We start from the raw sequence: 27,178 nt of genomic DNA, 5'->3' as shown, positions 1-27,178 counted from the left end.
GCGTCGTCTCCAAAGTTTAACACTCTTGGCGCTACGTGGATCGTTTTCGATCCACGGTTTTTTTCACTCTCCTTTCGTGTGATTGTTCGCTCAGCAACTATCAGTAGAAAGTATAGCAGCGGGAATAAAGAGAGAGCGCATATTGCAGAAGCGGGATTGATCGTCAGAGGATCAGAAAGAGAGTGAACGATCGTAAGCCAATGAAACGCTCTATCCGCTCCCATATTGTGTATTTTGCTCTCCGCAGAAAACCAATCAGCGCTCAGAGTGATAACGGATTTTTTAAAATTCCCAGTTCGAATTGGAACCCATGTTCGAATGCTCTTTGGGCAGTGGCGCTGCACTATGGGAAACCAGTTCGTCGATAATGAACTATGGGATCCGCACGACCGGCTCAAAATACGAATCTCCCCCCCGACGACGACGACGACGACTGTGGAGGGTCGTGAAATGAATAAACATTCATTCGCTTTATTTAAATCGTTTTGTTTCAGCGCGTATTCGCTTACAACCTTTGCTGCACTGCGGGCGCTGAAAACAGTACGCTCGCTTCAATCTCAACTCACCCAACCAAAAGGTTTTGGTTCGTTGACGGACATCTTCATCGAAACGAAGGAACAGATGTGTGCAAACAGTGGAAGAATAAAGTGTTAAATTGTGCGCTTGTGGAGAAGAGGTAAATGTGAAGCCGTCCTTCGCTCTGTAACAACCCGAGTGCGCTGTACGGGTTAAGTGGGCAACCATTTTTAAACTGGTGACAGAAAAGTTGTGTGCGGTTTTGTGGTCTTGAAAAGGAAAAAGGAAAACATTTACAAGCCAGGAAGCACGTTTGCCTGCCAGCTCCGGGATATGGTGCGGTACGAATACAGTGCGCTGGAAAGCGAACGCCTCAATGCACCAGAGTGCTGCCCGTGCAACAAACTGCAGCAATCATATGGGATGCAGCGATTGACTGCCGTGTGCGTACGAATGGTGGTGACATAATAAAACGGCAATTCGTTACTGAATAGATGGGAAAAAGGCACTAGTAGCAGCACTGCCCCACGGAGCGCATTCCCTTTTATAATACTTTTCCGCAAAGAATAATCGACAGCTTGCACCGCTAGCCAGCGAAAGCAAAAGACAGCTGTTTGCGTAGAGCATAAACAGAAGAGCAAAACAATCGTGCAGTGCGTTCAGTGTGTGTGTGTGTATCGGTGTGAATGTGGTTGTGAAAATCGATGCGTTTGATTATCCTCGCAGGATCCAAGTGACCTTGTGGAGCAAGAGGAAGTTAGTTGGCACGAGAGAGCACGAAATAGCAAGCGGAACGGAAATGTGGTGCCTGGTGAATCTCCCGAACGGGACAACGTCCGGCGTTCAGTGTGACCCGAAAAGGATCAGCCAGGAGTGTCTGGAGAAGGTAGGTAGAATGCCGGGAGGGTTCAGTAAATTGAAACGAAAGACACCATCCATTTCACCATCCAACTGTCCCATAAATGGACTCGCATTACCACAGAACTTCCCTTAGTCTTCCGATGGCTGAAGCAAGAAGTCAGCGAGTTGCATCCCCATGCATCTCCTGTGCAAAAAAAAAAGAAAGAAACCCCACACAGCTGATTGGCGGCGGCGCCTGCCAGTCTGGCCGTCGTGGCCCGAGAGATTACTTACTTTTTCTGTTGTTGTGCGCGGTCTCTCCTCCCGCTGCTGCTGCTGCTGCTGCTGCAAGTAAAACAACGGCGAAGGGCACACACAGACACACTCGCCTCACCACAACGCACCCTCGGCACAGAAGACGCAGTGAGTTAGAGCGCTCCGGGCTTGCAACGCTTACTAATGCTGGGCGGGCGGGTGCCGCAACAAAGCGGGGCGGTGCAATAACCTCCTCCACCTCTCCCAACCACAATGCACTGCACTCTTTCCTCTGTCTCTCTGTATCTCCAACCGCTGAGTGAACTTTAGCACAACTTTAGCCTGTTGTGTTGGGGTGCATTGCACCTATCGCCGTGCCCCATCCCTTCATGTCCCTTCAACTCACCGGAGGTCACTAAAATTAGTCACCGAAGGATGTGTATGTGTGTGTGTGTGTAGTCGGGGACCTTTTTTGTTGTTTTTGTTTTGTGAGTACTTGTGTTCACTAGTTGTGAAGCGAGTGAAATGGGGGTAATGGTTACGGTATTTGCCGATTTGATGCTACTACCTTCTCTGCCTGCGCCTCTCGGTACGAGCAAATTGAGACGTGCTGACAGAATTTGAGGGGAAGGGCAAGGGAGGGGGGGGGGGGTCCAATGTAATCTTGGGCCTGGGTACAAAGGTTCGATTTGGCGAAACCTCATTAGCGGACGAGAGAGCCCGGTGCGCTTCCTCGCGGTGCATGATGCAACCCGAAGATCGGGCTGCGTGAGAACACGCACGCACGCACACACGCGGTCGTTTATTTTTGTAACTCAACCATTGTTTGATGACTGCAGAAGGGTGTGAGATGAGCTGTTTAAACTTATAACGTAGCGTCTTTAAACCTGAAAATGAAAATTTTTGATATTAATTGATGAAACTTAGAACATCTTCAAGATCCTTCAAGATCAGCTTAGCTCAACTCAACTCATTTCCTAGTTCGTTAATAATCCACATTAAGACGACGTTAAGAAACTCCGAAATGCTCGCATAAAATGGCTAATTGATTTTAAACTAAAATAGCCAAGATCGCTTGATAATTGTTAATTGTCCCCTTCGAGCATCCAATGTACCCCACAGCCCACCAACAATCCCACCAGACGCCTTTATGCCACTATCAAGCAGCGACAATTTGCATTAAAGGATAATAAACGCTTCTCCGCCTACAAAATACCCTTATCGCTCGGTAACGACCTAACCGACCTGGCCTTTGTAATTATATTTGCTCCGTTTGCTGCACCGTTTGTGTACCGGCGCCCCAATCAAACATCCGCACGGGTTGAAGGTGTTTAATGTATGTCGTTTTCTCCCTGGCGGATGGGGATTATCATCCGGATGGGGGTGGGCACAACCCCACCAATAAACCTGTCATACGACAGGGGAGGATTTAGCGGCGCGCTCCGTTGTATTACCGTTGCAAAATAGTGCAACATCTCAAGGTAATAGTTAACTTAAACCAGTGTGTATAGGGTGTGGGAGGACGACAGCCCTAATCTTTTGTACATGATGGATGCATTAATATCTAAGGTGTGTACACCATTGTACAAACATTGCGCAATGTAATGGCATTCTCGGTGCGCCGTTGACAGTGATAAACTATCACGAGGACGCAACCAGCCAGAGCCTGAGTGGGATGATGATGGTACACGTTCTAGAACGAACGGCGTGTACATTCCCGGTTTCTTGCGTAACTATTCCAATAAGCGGTCCTGGAGACGAAGCCACACAACCCGATCGGCCCGGGAGGGAAGTTAGAATGCAACAACCAGTTCAATGTCACTCTTATCAACTGGTTGTCCGTGGTGGTGGTGGTGGCAGTGGTGGTAACCTCACGCTTCTAACTGAACCGAACTTAGCAACAAGTCTGTAGACTGTTGCCCCCGCCGCGGTCACTCACCAGCAGTAGTTGGACGCATTTATCCTCGACTCAATCTTGGAGCTGCGATTAAAGGCGGCAATAAAAAAGGATTGGTTATGGGGCGAAAAATACACACACACACACGCACGTACAGTTCAAAGGCGTAGGCTATGGACTGTAGATGACCGAAGGCTTATCGTTGACCGCGAGCAACCCGTTGGGTGGGTGGCATTTATGACATCGCGCTCTATCAGCTTTGCCTTCTGACAGTGGGTTACCAGGGGGGGAATGCCGTAAGTCGATTCTCGTGACGTACGATCGGTGATTCTCGCAACGATGATGGCCTGGGCAATTAGTACCGGGGAGAGAGAATGATGGAAATTAGGGTTGATAAGCGTAGGAACTGGGGAATAAAGCTCTGAAAATGGTCGTGTCATCGGAGGAATATATGGAGCTTAATTCCCCCAGTCAGCACCGATGTGACCTCGTCCATTAGCTGCAAACCGTTCCGACAGACGACCCGAGGCAAGCCCTAAAACGCGATAAGAGATGTCATTAACTTTCATTACTTCAGCTGTATAGGACAAAGAGAAATTAAAACTTTGTCACAGAGGTCTGGATGCGTCTTGTTGCGTCGCTATCAGCAGACACTTTCTTCATCCCGTAACGACCACCCATGCCCGTGGTACACCACTTGGTTGATAACCGCCCCACGACTGTATGACATCACTGAAAGGTTATCACTGGGAAGCATTCTACAGCTGAACCACTTCCTTCCATTAAAAAAAGAAAAGCTACAACTGCATCTCCAAGCAAGAACGTGCAGCCGACGGCACGCTTCTGGGGTGAAAGTTATCGCACTTTCCCTCTTTGTCGGCTTGTTCTGTGGAGAGAGGGTTGCTCGGTACGGGGTTCATCCAGAATTGGCAGGCCCTCTCACTCAGGCACTGGGTCGTTACTATCAGCAGCCAGAGTGCACGTTGGTGTAACCTCCAGGGACCTCCGGATCGAGCGAAACTGTATTCAATGGAGGCACTGTTTTTGGTGATAAGAGCATGGGAAAGAAGGTACTTGCAAAAAAGGGGTGTAATTTACGGAAACATCACCACCAAAATGTGTTGTGGCAGACCACCAGGCATTCCTTTCGGACGCGTACGCAAATGGATCGACATCATTGGAGTGTATTAGAGTGTTGCTGCTAAAATTAACCGGTGCGAGACGTCGTCTTTTTGGGAACGGTCAAATTTTTGCAAACATTTCGATCCATCCAGAGCGTTTTGCGCAGTTCCCGCCGTAGGTGTAGACTTTCCAATTAGATCTGCAATTGGCACCTTCCCGTGGCCGCAGTAGTGCTAAGTACTATGTGTCGTTTGTTTAACGAACGAAGGCGACAGAGAGAGTCGTTTTGGGCAAACAGCAAAAACAAATCCGCCTAATGATATTAGCCTAATGATGGGACCGATAGACACGGCATCAAATAGTGCTGAATGAATGAATCAATGTTAGCGTGTCGTGCTTTCTCGCTACGAGCTTTTTACCTTAATCAACCGAATTGTGTAAGTGATAAATTGAGTCTAACGAATGAAAAACATGCTGCTCTCCTCCGCCGCTCCGCTTTATAGACAAACGCAGATCGCGCGCAGATGATCGTCACAACGTTCACCGCGGGCCCGCGGTGAATTGATTATGTCAATTGCGAACTTCCCCTTTTCTCTGGAGCACACAACACTACTCGCGGGGCCGGCTCTACGCGCTCGATCATCGCGCTACGCCAAACAAAGTGTTGTTTGTCGCACATCTACTACCAACAGCCACAACACCGGTAGCTGCAAATTGGCGAAAACATGATCATATCGCCCTAGTTCTCCCTGGCCCGGGGGGTTGGCAAATATTGTTATCGGCTTCTTCTTCTGTGTTGTAGGGGTCACAATCTGATTGCCGACACCTCCAAAATGCGTAAGATGTCCAATTTGTTTTCCTCTGTTTGGTGTGAAATGGGCGGGGGGAGGTGGGGAACTCAAAAATTGCGTGTGCTATCTTTATCCCTTTATTTGTTCGGCTGTCCTTGATGTGGGGACGCGAATCTTGTGTGTGGCTTTTTTTTTCGCATTGAGTGTAAGAAACGTGCGCGAAGACGTTGCTGGGGTGTCGGGTTGGTGTGTAATTGCGCCGCAGTCGTTGCGTCTTCTACAAGAGCTGTCACTGAAGATGGAGCACTAAATCTCTATCGGGATGTTGAGCACCAGTTCAACGCCCATATCAAGACCCCCATACCAAGACGGCAGCAACGACACGTCCTACACTTCACCTCAACAGGCTCAACATCTAAATCATCGGCAGCGGTAGAGGGAGGCCTGATAGACGACGACCGGCGATTTGGTTGCCACAAAAGGCAAGGCTGGTAGGTTCTTGAGGGAAGGAAGGTAATGAAAAAAATGCGTTATCGGTTCGCAAAGGTGATTGCCGCGCGGCGGGGTTTGTCGTTTGTCGCGACTCTATACTGCGCATTAAATCGCCCTTCGGCTTTGCCGGTAGCGCAATTGGCACGCCGATTGGGAGTAGTAGCAGCTATTTGGTGACAAGCACAGACAAACAACCAAACACACACATACACACAACCGGCAGGGTAACAAATCCGGCAATAACAACAAAATAAAACACACCTCGCCCCAGCTCCGTCGCTTGATGGTGGGCCATCTATGCGGGTACGAGTTGTTACTTCACGTGCGGCGCCGCGAGTTGACCGTCCGAAAATGACACCAATACTCGCAGGAATGTGGTTATACGAGAACGGCAAGCGGACAGAATAAGAAGCGAAAAAAACGCATTTGAATTACCAGCCACCTACAGAACAGAGTTCTTGAGACACACCTTCATTTGCTGCGTGTTGTTTTTTTGAGCGGAGAAACTCACCATTTAGGCATAGAGAGTGTCGGCGGCGGCGGCGGGTCAGTTTCGGTGTTTGCTTGAGTAATTGGCGAGACTTTTCTTTTTTTGTGCGAGGCGTTTATCCAACGCAAAACAGAACCAGGTTCATTAGGCAGTAGGGTTCGTCGTCTATTGCGCGCTTTGTAGGGAAGCGTGCTTTAGGCCCCCTATTAACGAAAGGACCCGCACGGCACAGCAGAACCAGTGTGAAGATAATGAGGTAGAGCTTTGTGCGGCCTTGAGCTCAACCAGTCGACCAAACCCCACGGTCTATCACGACCCGCTTCCATGAACTCCACGGTATCCTTTAGTTTTTAACCTAATGGTGGTTGGCAGTAGGAAGTGAACGCCATCTCACCTGTACAGCACCGGCGACCGGCTAGAATTGATTAGCTAATGTAAAACCGAAGCTCTTGCCATTGGATACGAGTTTTTGTGCTGTTGTTGTTGCTGTATGCCTAACTAAACTGCTGTTAGTTAGGTAGGCACACGCGGCAGGGCCAAGCATATAGCAATGCTCATTTAACTGGCTAATGAGTTCACCACACATTGAGGAATTCATTACAATATGGACAGCTCAACGTCGTCGCTGCATTCAACTGCTCGGAATAGTACCTCACCTACCTATTATAACGATGGCAGGAATTTGTTTACTCAAAACCTCACAAAGTCATACAAACTCCCCGCTTTACTGTGTTACGAGCAGAAATTACAAGACGTTCTACACCGAAAGGTCATCGGAAGGCCCGTCAGCTACAGGTGGCTCACGGGGTTGGCATTTGGAAGAATATTTTCCAATGCCCTGGAGTAAAGCAATTGATTGCCTCGAATGTAGCCGGCCGCAAGCACAGGAATGTTAGCAAATTCTTTGTTGTTTGAGCTCCAATGTAATGTCTGGCGTTTGCAACCGAAAATGTTTTTGCAAAAAATGTCAGCAACCAAAATGGTTGGTTCTTCACTTGCATAAGCTTCACTTTTCTCTGTCTCTGTTGTTAGTTAACGGTTGGGTTTTTTTGTAGCTCGGGGACGTTATCACACCCACACACCCATCATAATGGAATAACCTTCCACGGAACGTTTCAAGGTGGAATTAAAGCACGCCCTGCAGTCTGTTGGAGGGGTCTGAAGGTTGCGTAAGTTTTTGGGCAACTTCTACCCCAAAACCATCACCACCACATGCTTTGTACAATGAGCTTATGGTGTGGGAAGAAGATATTATAATGGGCACAAAAAAGAAACCTAAAATCCTTCCGTTGGGGAAAAGCCATTCCAGCTTGTCCGCTTCTGTCTGTCGGCCGTTCCATTCGTACTTCGATTGCAGCAGTACGCAGAGGCATCATCTGGCACACTCGACGCTCAGTGTGTCTCACAGGAAATGTAGTTGAATAATCCCATTTTTCCCCTGCCCTGCCTTCCCACACACACACAAACACACACACGGTTTGATTCCACTAACGGTAAACAAACCCTTCCACAGCCCGGAAGAGGAAAAGAAATCCAGAACCAGCGAGAGGGAGGGAGTGCTTTGTGTTGCTACCGTTGTGGTGGGGTGTAAAAGATCGCAATCCTCCATTGATCGATCAGTCCGAGGCCCAGCTGATATATAGGCTACCAATGTAATTGAGGCTGCTGATTATTGGTTACCTTCTAAGGTTGCATCTGTGTACAAACGATTGAGAACCACCGTAATCATCAACTCGCTGCTCTTAATACACTGTCGCTGGGCGCTGGCTTGTGATGGTTATGATGGCGATCGGATTGTGGACGTTAGCGTTTGCGCGCGCGTCATGTCGTCCGTCCTGCCCCCCCTCTTCCGTGGGTTGACTGACCGCACTGGCCATTGTGGTGTATGTATTACGCCTGTAACTGTGCGGCTCTGTGTGCAAACTGCATGCGATTTTAGCGATGACATAGAAAAGCCCCGTTGACGACTGCAAACTGCACAACATTCTGCATGGTGTTTGTGTGCAGAGAGTGGGATAATGTTTTACTTTCGCTGCAGCTGAAGACGCAAACGCGTTGTAACCTGAAAACAAAATTCCTTCAATATTGTAGCTCTGTGTCAGCGCTCGCAGTTCGCGCTCGGGTAGTGGCGCTTAAAACAACCCGTCTTGGCACAATACAAAATCGAATCCGAAATCATTCCCTCGCCTTGCGTGTGTGTGTGGTTGTGATGCTGCTCTCGATCTTGCCCCAAACAGGGACAGACTGCTGCTGTCGTGTACTTTTCATTCGACGGAAAACACAAACACACAGCATCGACTGCAACCCCGACCCCTATCCTTCCCCGAAGGAGGAAGGCTCTACGGAGGTTGATCTTTCTCTACTGTGCGCCGCTGTGTGTGTGTTTCCTTTGGTGTAAAATGTCGTAAAAATAAAACTTTATTTTTATCTCCACGACCTCGCGGTGGTGGTGGGCGCGCCTGACTGGTGTCGGGAGGGGAGTAAAAGGAAAGCCGTCTCATGAAATGTGTGTGTTTTTTCTCGACATCAATTTTCAGACTTTGACAATCCCGGGGCTCTCGGGCTGTGCGAGCTGAATGAGAGTTAAACATCATACGCGTTCTACGTACGAAAATGGCAGATCGCGATCATCTTTTATTGCCACTGGAAGAAGAAAAAAAATGAAATTAATTCAGACTTTGTTGCGCCACACAGGAGAATGCACAATTCATGTGGATTATGCATTTTATTCACCCCAAACCGCAACGCGTGCCTCTTCTCACGCGCACTCTCCGTCCGAATCGTACGCAACTGCTAAAAGGCTAAAATATATACATTCGCGTACAAACGCCGGTTGATGCATGCAGGGGCTGCTCTGTTACTGCTGCTCGGTGTGTGCACAAATGTACGGGGGTTGATGGTGGTGGTGGAGAAGCGTGCGCGGTTGAAGAGGAGGCCGCCGCATGCGGACTTTGGACCCGGCACGGAGATCACTCGCCGACCATGTGCTCGAGCTGGGCGATGAGAAGGGAAATGCGGCGTGCACGAACGCTTGACAGGGACGGCCTGTGTACGGCTGGTTTGCCGCGTCTCTCCTCGTACGGGACAAGATAGCAAAACACACAGGGCAACACACCACAACAGCGCGCTCAGCCAACACAAGATATACACAGTCAGATAGGTGCGAGTGCGCGCTCTCTCTCACTCGCTCTCGCTCTCGCTCTCTCTCTCCCGCTCTGTCGGTCGATTGGGGCGCCTCTTTGTGTGAGTAGAAAACGTGCAAAAAAGTATGTGGCATTTCAGTATGTGGATACCCGCGCATGGCCCGTAGCAAAACCGAGAGCAAACAAAACAAAGCCCACACGCATACTAAACCAAAAAAGCAACCGGCCGTTGCTGTGGATGCTTAGAAAGAAAGATAGAGAAAGAGAGAGAGAGATTGAGCAGGAGAGAAAGAAAGGGGATCTTTCACTTGAACCAGAAGATGCTGTTTTTTTGATAGCATCCATTAAGCGCCCAGCAAGCAAGATCGTTTATTGGGATGCATTAACACTCACACAGCGCCCGAACTCCCGACGTTGCATCGGGAAATGGGGTTCACTTTCCAATGTTTACTTACTGCATTTTTAAAGGCATTAGCTCGTACGCCAGCAGGATTTAAAGTGGTTTAATATCGCTTTTAAAAGCATCCGCTTTTAACAACAAACAAGCTCCCTATTGGCTAGCAGAAAGCGAACCTTTTGGTTGGCGCCTGACCTCATTTACAAACATTGGAAAAAAGTTGAACCTTGCAAAAAATATCCTCCCCCATTGTACCAGGAGAACTTGGCAAAGCCCAAACCAAAAACTGTCAGTTTCCAATTGCAACCCCAATTGGGTGATTATTTGCACACACACGCGGATCTGCCACTGGCTGCTGAAGCAAACAAATTTTGCTAAAATGAAAAGAGAAAAAATGGCACAAAAAGTTTTTGTGCTTACCACACCTACATTGGCAAGCAGTTGCATGGCCTGCAAGCGCAGCGATTAAATGCTCTTGCCTGTGATTTGCCTATGGACGAAAAACTTTATTTTTTACCTCCTGTACGATGGAAAGTGTACGAAACAAAAAAAAAACAATCAAAAAATGTTGGCACTCAAACATTGATCCACCAACTTTTTATTACGAACAACAAAAGCCGTATCGATCGTGATGTCAGCATTGAGTTCCCTTGGGTACCGGGAACCGGTTTGTTTGAAAAGTGAGGTTAGCGTTTTTTTTGTTTTGCTCCTTGCGTCGGCTCGTCAATATTCCTGGATGGATATATGTACTGCAGGAGGGGCTGAAGGTTCCGTCCTGAGAGACCTTCCACCGCAAAAAAAGGTCAGTAAGATGAGACGTGCCTGGTGGGCCTAACGATCTCGCTCGAGAGAATTCCCCCCTTGGTTGGTGGAGATTAATTCGAGTAGAGGATTGCAATTGCAGCCCCGTGCGGGGCCATGCATTCGCACAAGGTTACGGGAAGGTATACGCGGCTGTTGTATTGCGCGCGTTACGTGACTATCGGCACGAGCGTTCTGAGTGGTGGCGTACGGCGAATAGTTTTGCGCCGTTCTCCTTTCCGATGTTCAAACATTACCTGTGTGTTCACGCTCAATGTTGAAAAAAGCCGAAAAAACCCCGCAAACATGAGCGATGTGTACTCTTTGAAATCTAAATCCCAAGCTTAATTTACAATTAGTGCCTGCCTCTCCTGCTTGTCATCTTGGTTGCTTATCGATAATTACACGAATCATTGCATTCCCGCGGAAAACCCGCCTAATTGGGCACGACAAAATTGAACAAATTCGCTCAATACAAACCCGCGTGTTGTCCCGTATTCCAAAAAAAAACGTGGTGTCATCGGGTAAATTAGCTCACTAATCCCGTATCTCGTAATCCCGCTCCATGTGTGGTGGGAGCAGGAATTTTCGATTTCAAGCGCCATTTTTTGCTGCTGCTTCTATAAAAACAACAGCTTAATCAGACGTGCCCACACAAAACAGTTATCCTGTTGCAGATTTGGGTACTTTACGCGGTGACCCCCATGTACACACAATCGTGACCCGTGGTACGGGGCGGCACGAGACTTGCACTAATCCGGTGTCCGTGCCTACATATTATGCACCGCTCACCTTCACCCGATTTTGGCCAAAGTACTTAGTCACCTGGTTGATAAGATTATTGAGCGTTGATTAGGTGGCACAGACAAACACACACACAGACGGTTCGTCGGGGTTTCGGAGTGTCGTACCGGAGTACACCGGATGATAATGGGGACATTTCCCTCTGCATAATCCTCGGGCTTTTGTGTGGAAATTGATCCATCCATTCTGCGAGGGGGAAGGTTAGAGCTTCCTTCCGGACTTATCTTTGCGGGGCCTAAAACGCGAGTCGGTTTGTGGTGGCAGATGTGCTGGGTTGTCTCTGGTTAATCCGGAATACTGGCTTTCAGGATTGATGGGTCGTGAATCAATCATTCGTATGAAGTCGTTAGCGCTTTATTTCGTAAATTTAGGCAACATTTTCACACCTTCATATCTACGTTGAACTTTGGATCCGATGAACTACCCGGTCTTCCCCTTGTGTGTAGTTGGTGAAGACGACGAACGCCGTGGTCTTAGGCGTGACTCGCGCGCTCTACACGTGTTGGCGTTCGTCATGCTGAGGGAAACGTGCATCATTAAGCCGGTCACACACGTCGCGTTTAGCAGAACGTTCATTACAGGCTGATAAGAAATAAGTGCAATTTTAATTATGATTACTTGGCAATTTATGACTCCCTCTAACTTCAAATGATTAAGTAAGTTGACAAATAATTTTTCTTTGTAATATCAAATGTTGGAGCAATGATTCAGTGAGAGTGGTACATGATTGAACACTTGAAGCAAAAACATGGCACGTTTTATTTGCAGTTGCTTAGCTCAAATGTTCAACTTTACCTTCTTCTGGCCTTTTCACCTTCTATTTTGTGAACCAGGGCATCTTGGCAGGTTCATGGCGGTTGCGATGTGTTTCATTTGGCCGGCCAAGATTCGCAGTGGTTGTTCGGTTCAATTTAACCGGTTCGCTGGGTATCGATTATTCAAGCCACGGCCATATACACCGTACGGCTCGGCATTAAGACAAACACAAGGTTTTTGTAGAGCAGTAGTAGCAACGGAAAACAAACCATACCAATGCAGGGAGGAAGATTTGCATTTCTAATGGTATTGTTAAATCGTTAGATTCGTCAGCACAGGTTTGGGTCGTACTACGCGTGAAACAAACAAACGAACATTTATTTTCTAACTCTCCAGTTGCTCTAGCTCCATTAAGCTGTCGGACAAACGCTACCAGCAATCCATCGCATATGACGTTTGTTCTAGCAGCAACATAATAATCGTCCTCAACTAAGTTGTGGTAACACGCGAACAACTCGTTGCGTCAGTAGAGAAGAGTTGCTTCGGGTTTGTGTTATCCTGCCTGGTTGGTGGGGTGAGCGATAATTACATCAATTCTGTCCTTTATTCCCGCCAAACGACCGCGAATGGTCAAACTGTTCGGGCAAAGAGGGCAAACGAATATTTGAACGAATCAAGTGATTTGTCACGGTAAAATAAATACTTCCACCAGCGACAGCGGGGTGCTATATTGGCAGTAGTGGATGCTTGCAGAAACGATTGACAAACAAAAAGAAAGGAAAGGAACACCACTGAATATGAACATGATGTTTTGCCAGAAGTTTCGAATTTATCCTGCACGTTTACACCATCCACCCACCGCCCACAAGCTGCTGTTGAGGATGATGATGATGATGACATTGTGAAATCAGCGGAACAGCTGCCATATTCCGGTGGAATAACCGGCGTGTTTAACCTTCAATTAGGACGATGTCAACGGCAGCGGGATGAACCGTGCCGCCATTCCCCATGGTGCTAACAAATCACTGGTTGGCCCAACAGGCCAACTGTGTAACGAAAATATCGTTGGACCAGAGAGATTGGACTTTGTGCCCCACTTAGCAAAGGCAAAGAGGGCCGGGAAGTCTTGCACTCTACTTATCAAATGATTCCATCTCCGACTGGATCGCTCTGCGTCCAGCGTTGATCGATATCGGGATAGTGAGACATCGCCACTAATTGGTGATCGGTGTACGGCGAGAGCACGTGCTGCTCCATATGATCGCAGCGTGACTCGCAGCATCTGACGTGCACGGTGAGTGTGTACAGTGTGAATTCCAACGATGATGTCATCGACAGAGCAGCACCGATCGTGCTTGATCGATCGCTGTGTGCTCCGCGTGTGGACTTGGACGGCTGTGATGGACTTTGATCGATTTTCTCTTTCTTTCTTTTTCGACTCGTTCAGCTGTGTGTCTCGCCTCCATTTGCGGTCGCCTAGCAACAGGGCAGCTTCACCGGCACAAAAGCGTCGATACATGAGTGCAAAAACTCTGTTCGTTGCACTGTGTTCGGTTTCGGGGTCCATGGGTTGAAAACGTGATGTCCACTACGTCCTACCCCGTTCCCCTGTTGCCCCGGTGCTTAATCCACACCGTAGCTTATGGCCGTTTTTTCGGATGTTAACATGTGTATGCGTAAAAGCCGGTTGAAGATCTTTGTACGATCGCGATCGTACATGGATATGTGCCACCAGCCGGCGGAGACTTGCGCTGGACCAGCGCCGTTTTTTCGCCTCTATTTGTTTCTCTTTGTGTGTGCAGATTGCCTCCAACTTCCCTTAGCAGCTCTCTAGTCCGTGGCGTTTGAACGCAGCAGCACGAGGGCCCCAATGTGGCTTCTTTTTATGCCTTGGCGATTAGTTCCTTCCTATTTTATCCGAACGAACACTGCCGGCGGTGCCCATTCGCAGCAGGAAAGAGAAGGGAAGGCTTACACATCTCCAAATACGGTCGCCGATTGCGGCGCTGTGTACAGGTGCCGCACACACGAACGCGAACGTGGTGTGTGTGTATGCGACACACAGTGAAACAAAACAACGCGCCGCGTTGCCATTCGGTTCGCTGCTTGAGTGGGTCCAAAGTCCAAAACACCGTTCGCCGTGTGCGACCGTACAACCGCGTGTACAAAGTCCAAAGTTTTCATAGTTTTGGAGAAGTGTAGCAGCAGCAGAAGCAGCACCAGCAGCACCACACTACTACCGGGCGGCGGATAAAGTGCGAACGAAGCGATGATGAGCAACCGGTACGAGGTGAACGAGACGGCGAAACTATGAGAAATGTGTGCGTGAACGGGCAAGCTTGAAGGATGAGAAAATTTGACACATATTTATCTTGTTTTTTTGTGCAGATTCTAAAGGGTCTTTTGCATTTTACAGTACACGAAACCTTTATCTGCAAATGATCTTTCAGACACTTGACAGAAAGCGAGAACAGCAACTGTGAGTGAGCCAGATTGAAGACGTCTTCTCGTGGCACTGTGTCATTCGGTGTTTGAAGGACACCCATCGATTCTTACGCAAGATGGTCCCCGCTCAATGTCAATGACGGCATTAATGCACGGGAAACGTTCGACCAGACATTTATCTGCGGGCTGAAACGAAATAACCGAACCATATGGTGCAGCAACGGGCAGCGAGGTATTTTTTTCTTTGGTACTAAAGAAAACGACTCGTGGCAACGTTTTACAGCTCTCTGTGGCCCTAATTTGTTGCGAGTTTATGGATTCGTTAGATTCCCTCTAGAAGACCGTCTTTACGCCCTGTTATGACGCATAGCGGGTATTGGAAACCTGTTGTTTTGTTTTTCTTTCTATTTCCTCGGCCATTAAAACAAACACTTGACAGAGCACGGGCACACGGGGCTATCTCCTCTCCAATAGCTGTGGCTGCTATTGTCGAGGGCCAATTAAATTCCTCCCACTAAGGTCGGTGATTTCCCCCGCCGTCTTCTATGGAGGTGGTAAAGAAGGTGCCTCACCATCGTTGACTCTGTTACTGTGTTATCGACTGATAAGCTCATTTCGTTCAATTAAGGCAAACAAACGGTGTGTGTGCACGTCTCCCATGCCTACCCGCAGATACTAGAGCTCTGGTCGCCGTGTACAGAAACAAAGAATCACAAGTGCGCTCACTCCCACCTCCCCCTATGTCCAAGAAGTGCGTGGGCCATTTTGTTTAATATGGAAGACAACGCACGTACTTATGCCCGTACGGAAAATGTAATAAAAAAACCGAAACGATTGCTTTTAATATGCAAACCCAGGCGGAAAGAAGACAGTGGGCCTCCTCTTCCCCCTCTCCAGCACATTGTGAAAACAAACAAAGGTCCAAAGTCCAGCCGGCATATTTTAGCGTGGTGTGTACTGCGGCTCACTCGCTCGTAACGTTGGAGTCGAGTGTTGGTACTGCTGCGAAGTAGGCTGTGGAGGGATTTGGTTTCTTTTCTATCCATGTACTCCAACTCTGTCGTCAAATGTAAACTTTCTTTGTCGCGCAGCGGGTAGTTCAAAAATGTATTTCTTTCGTTACTGTCCGCCATTATCAAACCAGCTTAAGGACAAAGGATATTGCCTGTTTTACGGTAGTATTCCGAGTTCTTGTTCGCATTAAGAGCAATTGCCTCCCCGAAACGCTTGTGGAGCAGAAACGACGTGACCCAGCAGCAGCAGCAGCAGCAGCATCGTAACGATGTCTAATGGAGGAAGCATAAATTACCATTAATCTCATCCCGGGGCCACTTACTCTACAAACGGCAAATGGGCACTAGTAGTAGTAGTAGCGGAGACAGCACTTTCTTGGCGCTCCCGGACCAAATGTGGGTTATCCCACGCGATGTGCTCTCGGTTGTTGTGGCACACGAAAGGGCCATAAACATCATTGGGAAGGTTAGCTACCACCAACGTTCTCCAGCAGTGTTTGTTGTATGTTGCAGTTGTAGTTTCTCACTCTCCCGCTCTCTTCGCACCTTGAGCAGCGAGAAGACACTTTTACGATGGCTTGTTGGGATGTGTTACTTTTCGATTACGGATCTCGGTGGTGGAACTTGCCAGAGCAGAGCAGCAGCAGCCGTTTTTGTTGTTTTGCTGCGCCATCCGAGAAGGTGAAACTTAATTTTGCCTCACCAACTCCAACTCCAACTGTGCACAAACACACACACACACACACACACACACACAGACTCTTCCTATCCCTGTTCCATAAGCGCAGCCGTCGGGGGTCGTCGAAGTGTGAGCTGTGGGTGTCGACGACTTACGGTTGTTTCGGCGCGGTTCTACACCAAAACCGGTACGTGCCCTCTGGCAGCAGCAGCAGCAGCAGAACTGGTTTTAGTGCGTCTTTTATTTATTTAAATCGACTCTTATTTGTATCCGTTGTATGTTCTTTTTTTTGGTGAAATTTGAAAAGCAAAATACGAGGTTGATATTTCGTAAACATCCTCCACGTCCGTCCGCTCAAAACGGGGGATTTTAGCAATATATCCTCTCTTTCGGTCTTCCGTGGGGAGCACGAAGCCGCAACCGCTTTTGGGGATTGTATTTTGAATGAAAACGTAAACTAACGAAGCAGTAAAGTCACGCAGGGAAGGATGATTTAGAGCCAACCCTCCCGAATGGGGCTTAATATCCCGCCTGCGACACACCCCAACATGCGTTTACATTGAAAGTTCTTTCTCTCCCCCCTAGTAGCGTGAAAGTGTTTGTGTTGTAACGGTTTCGCTTTTGTTGTCTTATACGGTTGCGTAAAAAATATCATCCTGCTTTCAGTAGTACGCTGAAGATGATCTTTAGGACCCTTCTCTGCTTCATTGATTGCAATTTACGCTCATTCAACGGAGAGGAGTTCCTCAAGCACACACAGAGGAGCAAAGTTTAAAGAGAAACGAAAGCTCTCGCGTTTTGAACCAAGCCGCGATGCATCGAATATCATCTGCGCAGCGACGAGCCCGTTTATGTAATTTAAATAATAATTCCCCACTCGAGACAACAGTCGAGGATCCTCAAATAAAAGCGTTTCTTTACACTGCACTCTTCTCCCGGGACGCCCGGGGGTGTAATCTTCATCAATAGCCAATCGAACCCTGTTTCAAGATGGCGAACTGGCAAGGTAAATATTGATCCTCGACCGCCGCCAACCCATGCCCTCATATCGTGTCTGTGCGCGCTTGTTTACGCGACTGATACGCTGTTGAGTGATCGGTAGAGGGAAGGTAGTTTTTAGGCCCAGGGTGCTCCTGATAAGACGGAACCGACCGGACGGTATTAATTACCTCGAGTTTGCTGCTGATAAGCAATCGGACAGAGTGTCTGGGAGTGCTCCAAATGTAATGCTTGAAGCTGTTTTGAAAGACGGAGGCACAGCGTTGACTTAGAACACGAACACAAGCTGTTGCAACCGTGGAAAGAGCTACGCGCCCTCCTTTCCTTGGGATATATGTCTCTGTGTGCTAACAGCAGCAGATGAACAAACGATCGTGTCTGTTGTTGGGTGGGGAATTTCGATGAGAGAGACCTAGCCCTGGCCGGGTATCCGGGTCTGTTTTGTAAGCCCCATCCCCATGGTGAAATGAAGAACAAAGCAATGTCTCTATTGCGTCGTGGTGTGCAGCTGGTTTGAGTCTGTTATCAAACCTCCTAGGGGTGAATGTATGATAAAGGCGACATAGGCTCCCTGTTCCTCCCCCCTCCCTTGGTGGTGATCAATTTGAAGACGATCGTTTTGCTCTGGGAACCTGCGAGAACTGTTTATTTCATTTAAAAACAGGCTCAAGGAAATATGAACATGGCATTGGGAGTCATCGAATAACAACACTAATCCGTGTATCTTTCCTTCTCCTCTTGCAGGTGTGTGCCGATCTGGGAATCATCTGCGAGACCGACTACTTCGGCCTGATCCCGGTCCGGGACGGCGACAGTGTGGCCGATGTGGACGAAGGCACGGCAAAGCAGTGGATCAATCTGCGCAACCCGCTGCACCTGTACACGAACGATCGTACTCATCCGATCGTGTTCTCGCTGCGCGTCAAGTTCTGGGTACCGGCCCACCTGATCCTGCAGGGCAGTGTGCGGTCGCTGTTCTTCATGCAGGCCCGCCAGGAGCTGTTCGACGGTCATCTGCGGCCGTCGAGCTGGGCGAATGCGGCCTACCTGGCGGCGCTGCTTCTGCAAGCCGACGGCTACAAGTACGATCCGGCCAAAGTGCCCAGCACGAGCGAGATGCTGCCCAACGGTGCAGCCTCGGTGACGTCATCACTGGAGCGACGACCAGCGGCGCAAGGACTGAGGCGTCCCTCGAAGCGCAAATGCTCCGAGCTGGAGTGTAAGCGGGGCAGCGTTAGCTCGCAAACCAGTGGCGGCAGTTCCGTGCCGCACGGGGGGCCACAGCTGGACGAAGGAGCGCCAGCGGCGGGCGGCTATACTGCCGCGGGGTCTCAGTTGGGTGGCGATGGAGCCAACGGCAATGCACCAAAGAATATCTACCATCGGTACGGTGCGCTTCGACCTGCATTTGGTGATGCGGACGAGGAGGAGGAGCAGGAGGAGGGCACGGTTGAGCCGGTTCCGCAGCCGGCGAACTTTTACCAGCTGATTGCTCAGGAGCACGAGAAGCTGTCGCGCATCCGCATGACGGCCACGTCGGCCCAGTACTGGCTGCTGGAGGAAATCTGCAGCCTGGCCGGATATGGGGAGGAGATCTTCGAGGGCGTCACGATCGCCGAACCGGTGGTTGTGTGCAAAATCGGCGTTAGCCCCCACGGGCTAACGATCGTGAAGGACGACGAAAAGTATAGGTAAGTTGGGAGCATATTCATTCCGACAGCGTGCATGGCCTAACCGGAAAGTGTTCTCCCGTTTGCTCTCCTCTCCCCGTTTGCAGCGTTCCATTCACCGCAGTGAAGGCGGCCAAATCGATTAAGCGCTCCTTCCGGCTGACGTACATGAACGAGAGCCACGAGGAGACGTACGTGGAGCTGAAGCTGCCGAACCACCGGACGGCGGCCTCGCTCTACCGAGCAATTACCGAGAAGCACGTCTTCTACTCGTGCGAAACGGTGCGGCCCATCGTGACGACGCAGTTCATACGCGATCTCAAAGGCACGATCGTGTCGATGTTCAACGAGGACACCGAGCTCGGCAAGCGGTACGTGTTCGACATACAGCGCACCTGCCGCGAGGTGTACGATGCCGCCCGGCGGACACTGCACGCCCGCGGCATCGAGATCGCGCCGAGTGCCGTGGAGCACGCGGAGACGCCGGCAGCTGCCCTCGGCCGGCTGGAGGAAACGCTCCGCAGTCGGCAGGACGCGTCCGGCCAGCTCGAGAAGCTGCTGGACGAGCGGATACGGGAGGCGATCACGTGTCCGATCTGTGCGGACGGCGAGATCGATACTACCTTCCTGCCGTGCGGGCACATGACCGCCTGCCGAGCCTGCGCCGTACAGTAAGTATCGTGGAGAGGGAGGAGTTCGGTGTTGATTGTTAACCTGGAAGAATGGCCACTAACCAAAGCGTTCTGTTTCTTTCCTTTCCGCAGATGCGACCGCTGCCCGTTGTGTAGGGCTAACATCGAAAGTACCAGCAAAATCTTTCTGCCTCCACTGTTGCAGTCCCGCAAGGGTACGATTGCGAGCCGGCGACCATCGGAAACGGCTGCAGCAGGTGTTGTTGGTGGCGCAGGCGGTGGTGGTACTGAGCTGGCTGGTGCCGTTGCTTCCAAGGCACCAGCCGCCGCACCTTTGGTACAATAAAACGAGGTCGAAACAGCGCATTAAGAGCAGGCAGTATCCCTTAGCGCCAGCGAGCGCGCATCATATCGCCTCGTTTTTGCGAGGGGAGTAGCAAGATAATGTTTAGAAGATAAGCGAATTGGTGATATTATTTGTTAATCGTACTCTGTTGCGGATGAGGAGGAGGGGGCCCTGCTCTCCGGGGGTGAGGATGGACGGTTTCGTGCTGGATGAAGGGAGTTAGAGTTAGCAGTGAGATACAGGAGGAAAAGAAATGATAGAAGTACGAAGTACGACATCAGGAAAAGATATATAGTCAATGAATCAATGCAAATCTTTATTATTACCACTAGTGTGCGTGCTCTGTGCACTTGTGCGAGCGCATGGTGGCACACGCCTAGGTTTTAGCACGTAAGCTGTTAAGTTTATTGATCGTAATATTGGTTAGTTTTAAAATCAGTGATACTTTTACCGTTTTTTTTTTGCTATGTACCTTGTTTTAGGAATCCAAAAAAAGAAAACATCCAATAGTCAGGACTACCGTTTCGTGGCATGTAGGGGAAGAAAAGAATCAGCGTGCTAAAATCGCACTCGCGTATCAGGTTTTATATTCAGCAGACCAGTTAACGATTCAATGTCGTAGTATTGATTTTAAGTATTTTAATTTCCCCTTCTCTAAATTAACCCCTACCTGGTAGCCATTTTACCCCTTTAAACAGAAGTAATGCAGCAGCACTTCAGAAATCCCCTTTCGTACCCTGCTCGATTACGTTGTGTGCTAACCACATATCTTAAATGCATATATTTCCTGTCGATTGCATCAAGCACCAAGTTGATTACCATGTGTAAGATATTAGTAGTCGTTAGTGGCCAGGTCCTTCCAAGAAGTGCCAGGGCGCATACAATAATTGATGGCATTCTCCAGCTTACGTTAACGCAATAAAAACAAACAAACAAACAAACAAACCACAACAATAATGGAATTAAATGTTATCCAAACTTGTCCAAATGAAAATGATATTTGATATGTGTGTGTGTGTTAATTTATTTGCTTGTAGTTTATTTTATAATGATGACAATGTTTTTTGAGCCATTGTTTTTACACATACGCTGTGAAAGCTGTGAGTATTTGTTTCATGGTTGCAAATGTCGTCTACTATTTTTCGGTTAAACTTTTTTACTTTATCATAAGAAGAAATACGTTTATTTGTTAACCTTACAAACAAAATGTTAGTGGAAATTATTTCAACAGTTTAGCATTCATCAACGGTTTGAAGGAGAATTAAAAAATAACGGCCTAATCGTAAATATTCAAACGCAACTCGTTTCGAACATCAACTGACAGCTGTCAGATTCGATCACATTTCGCCCGACGCTTCAAAAACTTCAGGGCGAAAAGGGAGCCCGCTGGCACGCACACATCGACACACGGTTTGCCCGTACAGTTTCGCCATCTTGCGGACGCCTGTAGCAACTACATCGCGCTGTGCTGCTCTCGCACGCGTCACGGTCGGCCCCGGAACGAACCCCACTCACCTGGTGCCGTCTCGCTCCGTCCGCGTACATGCGGTTTCCGCACAGCAATGCCCTCGAGCCGTACGGGTGTGTGCGTGTCGCTGTCCGCGGTGGAACACGACAGAAAGAGCAAAGGAATCGTTTCGTCGCGGTTTCGGTTTGTTCGTCCGCATTATTTCCCGTTTTTTCCCAGCAAAATCGTGCAATAACCTAACAAATAGACAGTGCACGGTGCAGCGGACGTGGTGCATCGTTCGTGAGCGTGCGGGTGAAAGGTGAGCAGGCGGGGCAAACCCGTGAAAAAAGCGATCGACGAATCGCTATCCCGCAACAGGAAAAGCGATGGAGCGGTGGTGGTAGTGCTGGTGCTGGTCGAACCTTTTTGACAAGCCGTGTGTGCCGTAGGGGGCGCGCACACACCATCGAAGATCGTAACGCGCAACGTAACACACAGATGCGGATTTCGCGATTCCGTAAGATCCGCGAAGACACCCAGAGTTGCCTGTCCCAGCTTCTTTCTGTTCGCCTCTCTGAGGGGGTGGTGTAGTGAAAAACGACCGAGGGCAAGGTGTGACGGTCAGGCCGTGTGATTACCCCAGCAGGGCATAGAAGAAGGTGACGAAACAGCACGAGATTGTGTGTGGCAAACTGCAGGATATTCTCTCTACTCGCCAAGGTGTTTGGAGTATGTGTGTGTGTGTTTGTGACATGGCGCTCGGGGTGGTGGTGTGTTTGTGGCCGGAATTGGGCCGCAGTGTCGGAATCCGCAACCAATAAGGGGACCGATCGGGACAGTGTGATCGCTGGGAAAGGGCCGCACATCGCCGCGACATCCGGAAGTGTGTGATGTGCTGGTTCGCAAAAGGGTGGTAGTGGTGGTGGTAGTCGTCCACATTGCCCAGCGCTCGACCGCGGTCGGCCAAGTTCACACGCATACATTGGTGTGGTGGTGTGTCGCCATCTGAACGCCATCGTTCCGTGCCAAGCGGTTCGCTCGATTCACAGCCTGCTGCTGCTGCAGGGGATGGGGAGGGGGGGCGCAGTACGACGTGTAACGTAGATGGCGATGCGTATAGAAGTGGGAACGGCTAGGCTGAGGGGTGGTTGATGATGAGAGGAATAGAAAATAGTAAGAAGCACACGTCGTGGATCAGGGTGCAGTAAGGGGGTGAAGCAAGGGTTGGGATCCTAGTTGAGCAGGAAAGAAGCAAACAAGGGAAATAATCCAAAACGCGCAACAGACCCCTGTCGGAACTGGACTGGAACTGGTGGATGGGAACTCTGGTCCAAAGGGGGAGGGGGGGTTATGTTTTGCAAATGAAACAGACGGGAGTCGGTCGAATGACATTTTGTCAATCGTTAATCCACCTCCCCGGAGGTGAATCGAACCCTTCCTCTGTCTCTCCATTTCATCATGTGCGTCATGCTTGTATGTGTGTGTGTATGTTGAAAAGGCAACTGGATAGGTTTTGTGCAAAGATGGGCAGGAAAGGCAGGGAGACAGGGGGATGCAGCGCATGGACATTTTTCACAACACACCAACACTGCAAACTCCGGCCGCTCTCGACGATCAGCATCCTCCTTCCGCCCGAACCAAACGGCGGGTGGGGAAAGTTGTCTAATGCGTGAGGGGGAAAGGGGAACTACACCGTATGCTTGGTGTGCAAGTGTGTGTGTGTGTGCAATGGAGCAGCACGAAAAGCCGGACGTGTTGGGCCGCGCGCAGTGTCCTTGCTCCCGATTGCTCTTGTTGTTGTGGTTGTTGTTGTTGCTGGTGTTGTGTTCGTCCCCCCCTCCAAAAGGAAGGATGCGGGGAACGAGGTAAGCGGCGCGCGGGTGCGCTTAGAACTGTCATCCTGTTTGACAGCTCGCCGTTTGTCGGCGTTTGGTCTTTTGTGCGTTGCGGAACTGTCAGCGGCAAACAACACGAAACTTTGTTCCTTTGTTGTGTGTTTTTTCCTCTCTCTTCTTGTTTGCACTGCGACTGGAGATTCGTTGTTGGTTTATTTGTGTGTGTATGTGTGTGTGTGGGACATATTGAAGCGGTAAGCAGAAGGTGAGAATAATCAAGCGTCCCAGCGGTGTTTTTTAAACGGGCCGTTTTTAATTTTCTTTTATTTTTAGTTCAACAAATACGAATCAACAAGATTGCGAAATTACCCACGATGCCTTTCTGCACTAGGCCCATAGGACGGTGATTGATTGTTTGGGTGGTGGGATTTTGCTGCATGGTGGGCAGCGATTTTGACCTGAAACGAAAATTTCCGCATTGGAAAAGCAATTAACATTCGTTTGTCCAAAGAGATGCTCTTAAGCATACTGAGCTTAGGTTAAGGTGGTTTAAACTTCTAGACACTTGCCATAGTAATTGTGCGTACTGTTGCACTCATCTGCTATTGTTTCACCGACAGTGGATACGCACTTGGGCGGTTGAATTGTTCTGATTGATTGACGTTTGCTTCATTGTGGAACCCACCTGACCGATTGGTTGTAGCTTTTAGTTGTTTTTGTTTGTCGTCCGGGAGGGAAGTAGGAGAAACGCAAAGCGAAAGAGATACGCCGGAGCAAGCGGGGCTACTACGCCGCATGACGTACTGTTGCGGGAAGTGGCAAAGGTCCTTGCGTTGTGCCGATCGATCTTCGACCATCACCACACCACAACCACCGCATCCCATCATCCCCTCCTTCAAAGACAATTGTTTACATGTGCTTTTGCTGCTTTCAGTTCGGCAGCAGCAGCAGCAGCTTCATCGATCCGGCCCTTTTCTATTCGGTCTGGTGCAAACAGTGTAGCGCGCAAAAGTGTGGCTCCCTAGAGCGCGGTGCTGTAGGAAGTGTGGTGGTGTTGCGGAGTGAAGGTGTACCAGCAGCAGCAGCAGCAGCAAGAATTATCGTCGCAGTTTGCCGCAGTTGGCCCCGCTCCGTCGGTCGAAGTGGAGTCGCCGCGCCGCGAAGAAGCGTTCGAAGCGAGTGTGTGACGACGCCACACACATCTTTGTCTCTCCCGGGCGGCCTGGCAAACGATGGCGGCGATGCTGGTGTGCAATCAACATCGTAGTAGCAGCAGCAGCAGCAGCAGCAGCCGTAGCCGAGGCAACAACAACAGCAACGTCGTCATCGTACGCGGCAGCAAGCTGCTAGTGTCGTGATAGTGGTGGAATTGATTGAGTAGTGTGCGTGCGTCCCTACATATGTGTGTGTATATGTGTGTGTGTGCTTGTGATTGCCGCATGGGCCGACAAGAAAAGTTTAGTGTTTGCGATAGCGCCTGTGTCTGTCCACGCCTCTTCTCTGCCTCCCCCCACGAGCTAGCCAGCCTGCGCAACTAGTAGTAGTGCGGAAAAGTTCGGAAAATAAGCAGTGAATAGAAGAAGCAATAGAATAAGAAGAAGAAGAAAAAGAAGAAGGAAAAAAGCCCGCAGTGGTGTTACACACGCCTCGGAAACCTCGCCTCGCGTTGTAGAGCATCACGTGTGTGTGAGTGTGTGTGTGTGTGTCTGTGCAGCAGCGTGTATGTGTATAGAGAGTGTAGTGAATTTGTATGTGCACCACCGGGCGTACCATACTGCTGATTCGCGACGGATAAATCGCGGATCAATTCACAAAGAGTGAAAAAGAAAAAGAAAGAGAAAGAAAGAGCAGGAGAGAGTATTGTTTACCCCAAAAAGATCGTTTGTGTACCAGTGTATGTTTGTGTCAGTGAAAGGGCCAGCGTGCACGGGAAGAATACGGGAAGAAAAACTTAGTGAGTGTGTGTTGTTTTTTTTTTCTTCTGTCGTTCCCTCTCGCCTCCTATCTCTCTCCCCAGCAAAGAGCCGATAGAGCGTGTGAGTGTGTGTCAACGCGCGCGCGTGTGTGTTTGTGTGTATGGGGGGGCGGGTTGTGTGTGCGCAGCGAAATGTATGTATGCCACGATAATGATGGCGGTTGCGAATGCGATGATTGATAAGAATGTTGTGCGACCGTCCGCATCGTCGTCATCATCAGCACAAGCAACAGCAACAACAGCAGCAGCAGCAGCAGCTTTATCATCAGCAACAGCTTCGTCATCAGCCACCACCCTTCGTGTGTGGTAGTGTGTGCGCGCGGGTGCCAAAGTCATCCAATTTATACCAAATCCCTTCGCGTCTCGTCGGCGGCTTAGTGGAGCGTGTGCGCGCGCTTGCGTTCGCGCATTAGTGTGCGTGTATTTGCCTGTGTGTGTCTGTGCCGTAACGGCCGGAGGAGAACGGCCTCTTTGTGAGTCGGTGGGCTGAAAGGCGCCCCTGTGTGATTGTGTGAGTGTATTGTGTGTGTGATTAAGGTGGATTCGCATACAACAGTAGCAGAAACAGCAGCAGCAACAACAACTCCCCATCGGTGCAACGAATATTGCTTACAAGCCAGCGCCAAACCATCAACACACACACATCCGGGGAAGCAGGAAGTGCGAAAGCACCATTTCCTCGTCCAAACTCCCGGAACCGACCGAGGTGTGTGCGTGTGTGTGGGGCACGGTTTTGCTTTGGTGCAAACGACACGACGCCACCTTTCGAAAACGGCCGCACGCGCATACCCAGCATTAGGATAGCAACAAAGTAAGCATTTTCAGAAGTTCCCTTTTCTACGTCATTGGTTTGTGGGCTGGGTGGTTAAGCTCGAGGTTTTCGGGTTGGGGTCGGGGTCGGAGGGAGGTTGCCATGTACACATAATCCGGCCTGCAGAGATGAACTACCTCCCCCCCCGCCCTGGGGTGCGGTTCGAGCCGGAATCGAATGGGGGTGATTGTTTTTCCAGCTTGTTTTTGTTCGTTAGTCATAATCACATCTCACAACAGTGGTGTTTGTGCGCTGAGGAAGCAAAGTTGAATTGGAGGACAATAATGGATATCACTCATGGCTCGTGAAGGAGGAGCATTTTGTGTGTGTGTGTGGTACATAATAATCCGCTTTCAATAGGTTATGCTCAAACCGCCAAAGCGTTGTTGATACGCGCACAGTTCCGTTTCATTCTTGTAACGGGTTCAAGCAGCAAACGGAACAGAAGGCAACTTATGTACGGTACATTCACCTGGACTGATGGTGCCACACACCCCCTGGAGACTCTTCTTCCCGCCTTTGTCCACTGTATAATGGCGTGATTACTCCCACATCATCAATAATTGACCTCGCACGTGCGGCAACTCGTGTGATTTACTTATATTCAAAACAGAACAGAAAAGAACAAAGAAAAGAGAAGGTCCTCTGTATCAATTTTGTGCCACTCTTTTCAAAACGGCACAACAATTCCACGTGACACGTCTAGGCCGAACACGTGCTTTTGGTAATCGTAGCGAAAGATCTGCCCTCCCGTTTTGCTAATGCAAATCCTCCAAACTATTAGATGGTGGCAGTTTTTTTTTCGGCAAAATGAAAATGCTCCGCGGAACAAATTTGTGACGAAACCATTTTACTTTTCAAAGTGGTCCCATTAATTCAAGCTTGTGCGACTCTGTCTGTCGGAAGCGCCTGCTCACGTGTATGCTGTGCGTGAAATTGGATTGACAATTGCCTTACAGGGTTTTCCAATTGAGTTTAGACTAGCAGCATACTTTTTTTGAATAGTCGCAATAGATTCT

General features: G+C 49.4%; 2 protein-coding genes across 9 annotated transcripts in view; both read left to right on the top strand.

Annotated features, from left to right (window-relative positions):
• Window positions 1-421: 421 nt before the first annotated feature.
• On the top strand, window positions 422-21,094 carry LOC1281563 (E3 ubiquitin-protein ligase MYLIP). The gene is made up of 4 exons (XM_551203.5): window positions 422-1,402; window positions 18,185-19,131; window positions 19,218-19,781; window positions 19,875-21,094. The coding sequence occupies exons 1-4, from the start codon at window positions 1,316-1,318 to the stop codon at window positions 20,086-20,088; spliced, it is 1,812 nt and encodes a 603-aa protein (XP_551203.5). The 5' UTR covers window positions 422-1,315; the 3' UTR covers window positions 20,089-21,094.
• Window positions 21,095-21,513: 419 nt separating this feature from the next.
• The window catches only part of LOC1281566 (uncharacterized), an 86,425-nt gene continuing 80,760 nt past the window's right edge, over window positions 21,514-27,178 (top strand). For 3 of the 8 annotated variants that reach the window (XM_061643534.1, XM_061643529.1, XM_061643527.1), the window contains exons 1-2: window positions 21,514-21,857; window positions 24,308-26,159. The gene's annotated coding sequence lies outside the window, so the exon portion shown is untranslated. Of the gene's footprint in view, window positions 23,639-23,706; window positions 26,160-27,178 lie in introns of all 8 variants that reach the window. The other 5 variants (XM_061643530.1, XM_061643531.1, XM_061643528.1 and 2 more) reach the window with 5 other exon arrangements.

This window comes from Anopheles gambiae, chromosome 2, assembly GCF_943734735.2.
Source record: "Anopheles gambiae chromosome 2, idAnoGambNW_F1_1, whole genome shotgun sequence".
Classification (NCBI taxonomy): Eukaryota; Metazoa; Arthropoda; class Insecta; order Diptera; family Culicidae; genus Anopheles; species Anopheles gambiae.
This window is presented reverse-complemented; position numbering and strand designations above follow the sequence as displayed.

Excerpts from the sequence above, each read along its gene's own strand:
- LOC1281563 (XM_551203.5), top strand. The coding sequence starts at position 1,316 with ATGTGGTGCCTGGTGAATCTCCCGAACGGGACAACGTCCGGCGTTCAG. Across the intron at positions 19,132-19,217 it reads AAGGACGACGAAAAGTATAG|CGTTCCATTCACCGCAGTGA; the intron begins GTAAGTTGGGAG and ends CCCCGTTTGCAG. Across the intron at positions 19,782-19,874 it reads TGCCGAGCCTGCGCCGTACA|ATGCGACCGCTGCCCGTTGT; the intron begins GTAAGTATCGTG and ends TCCTTTCCGCAG.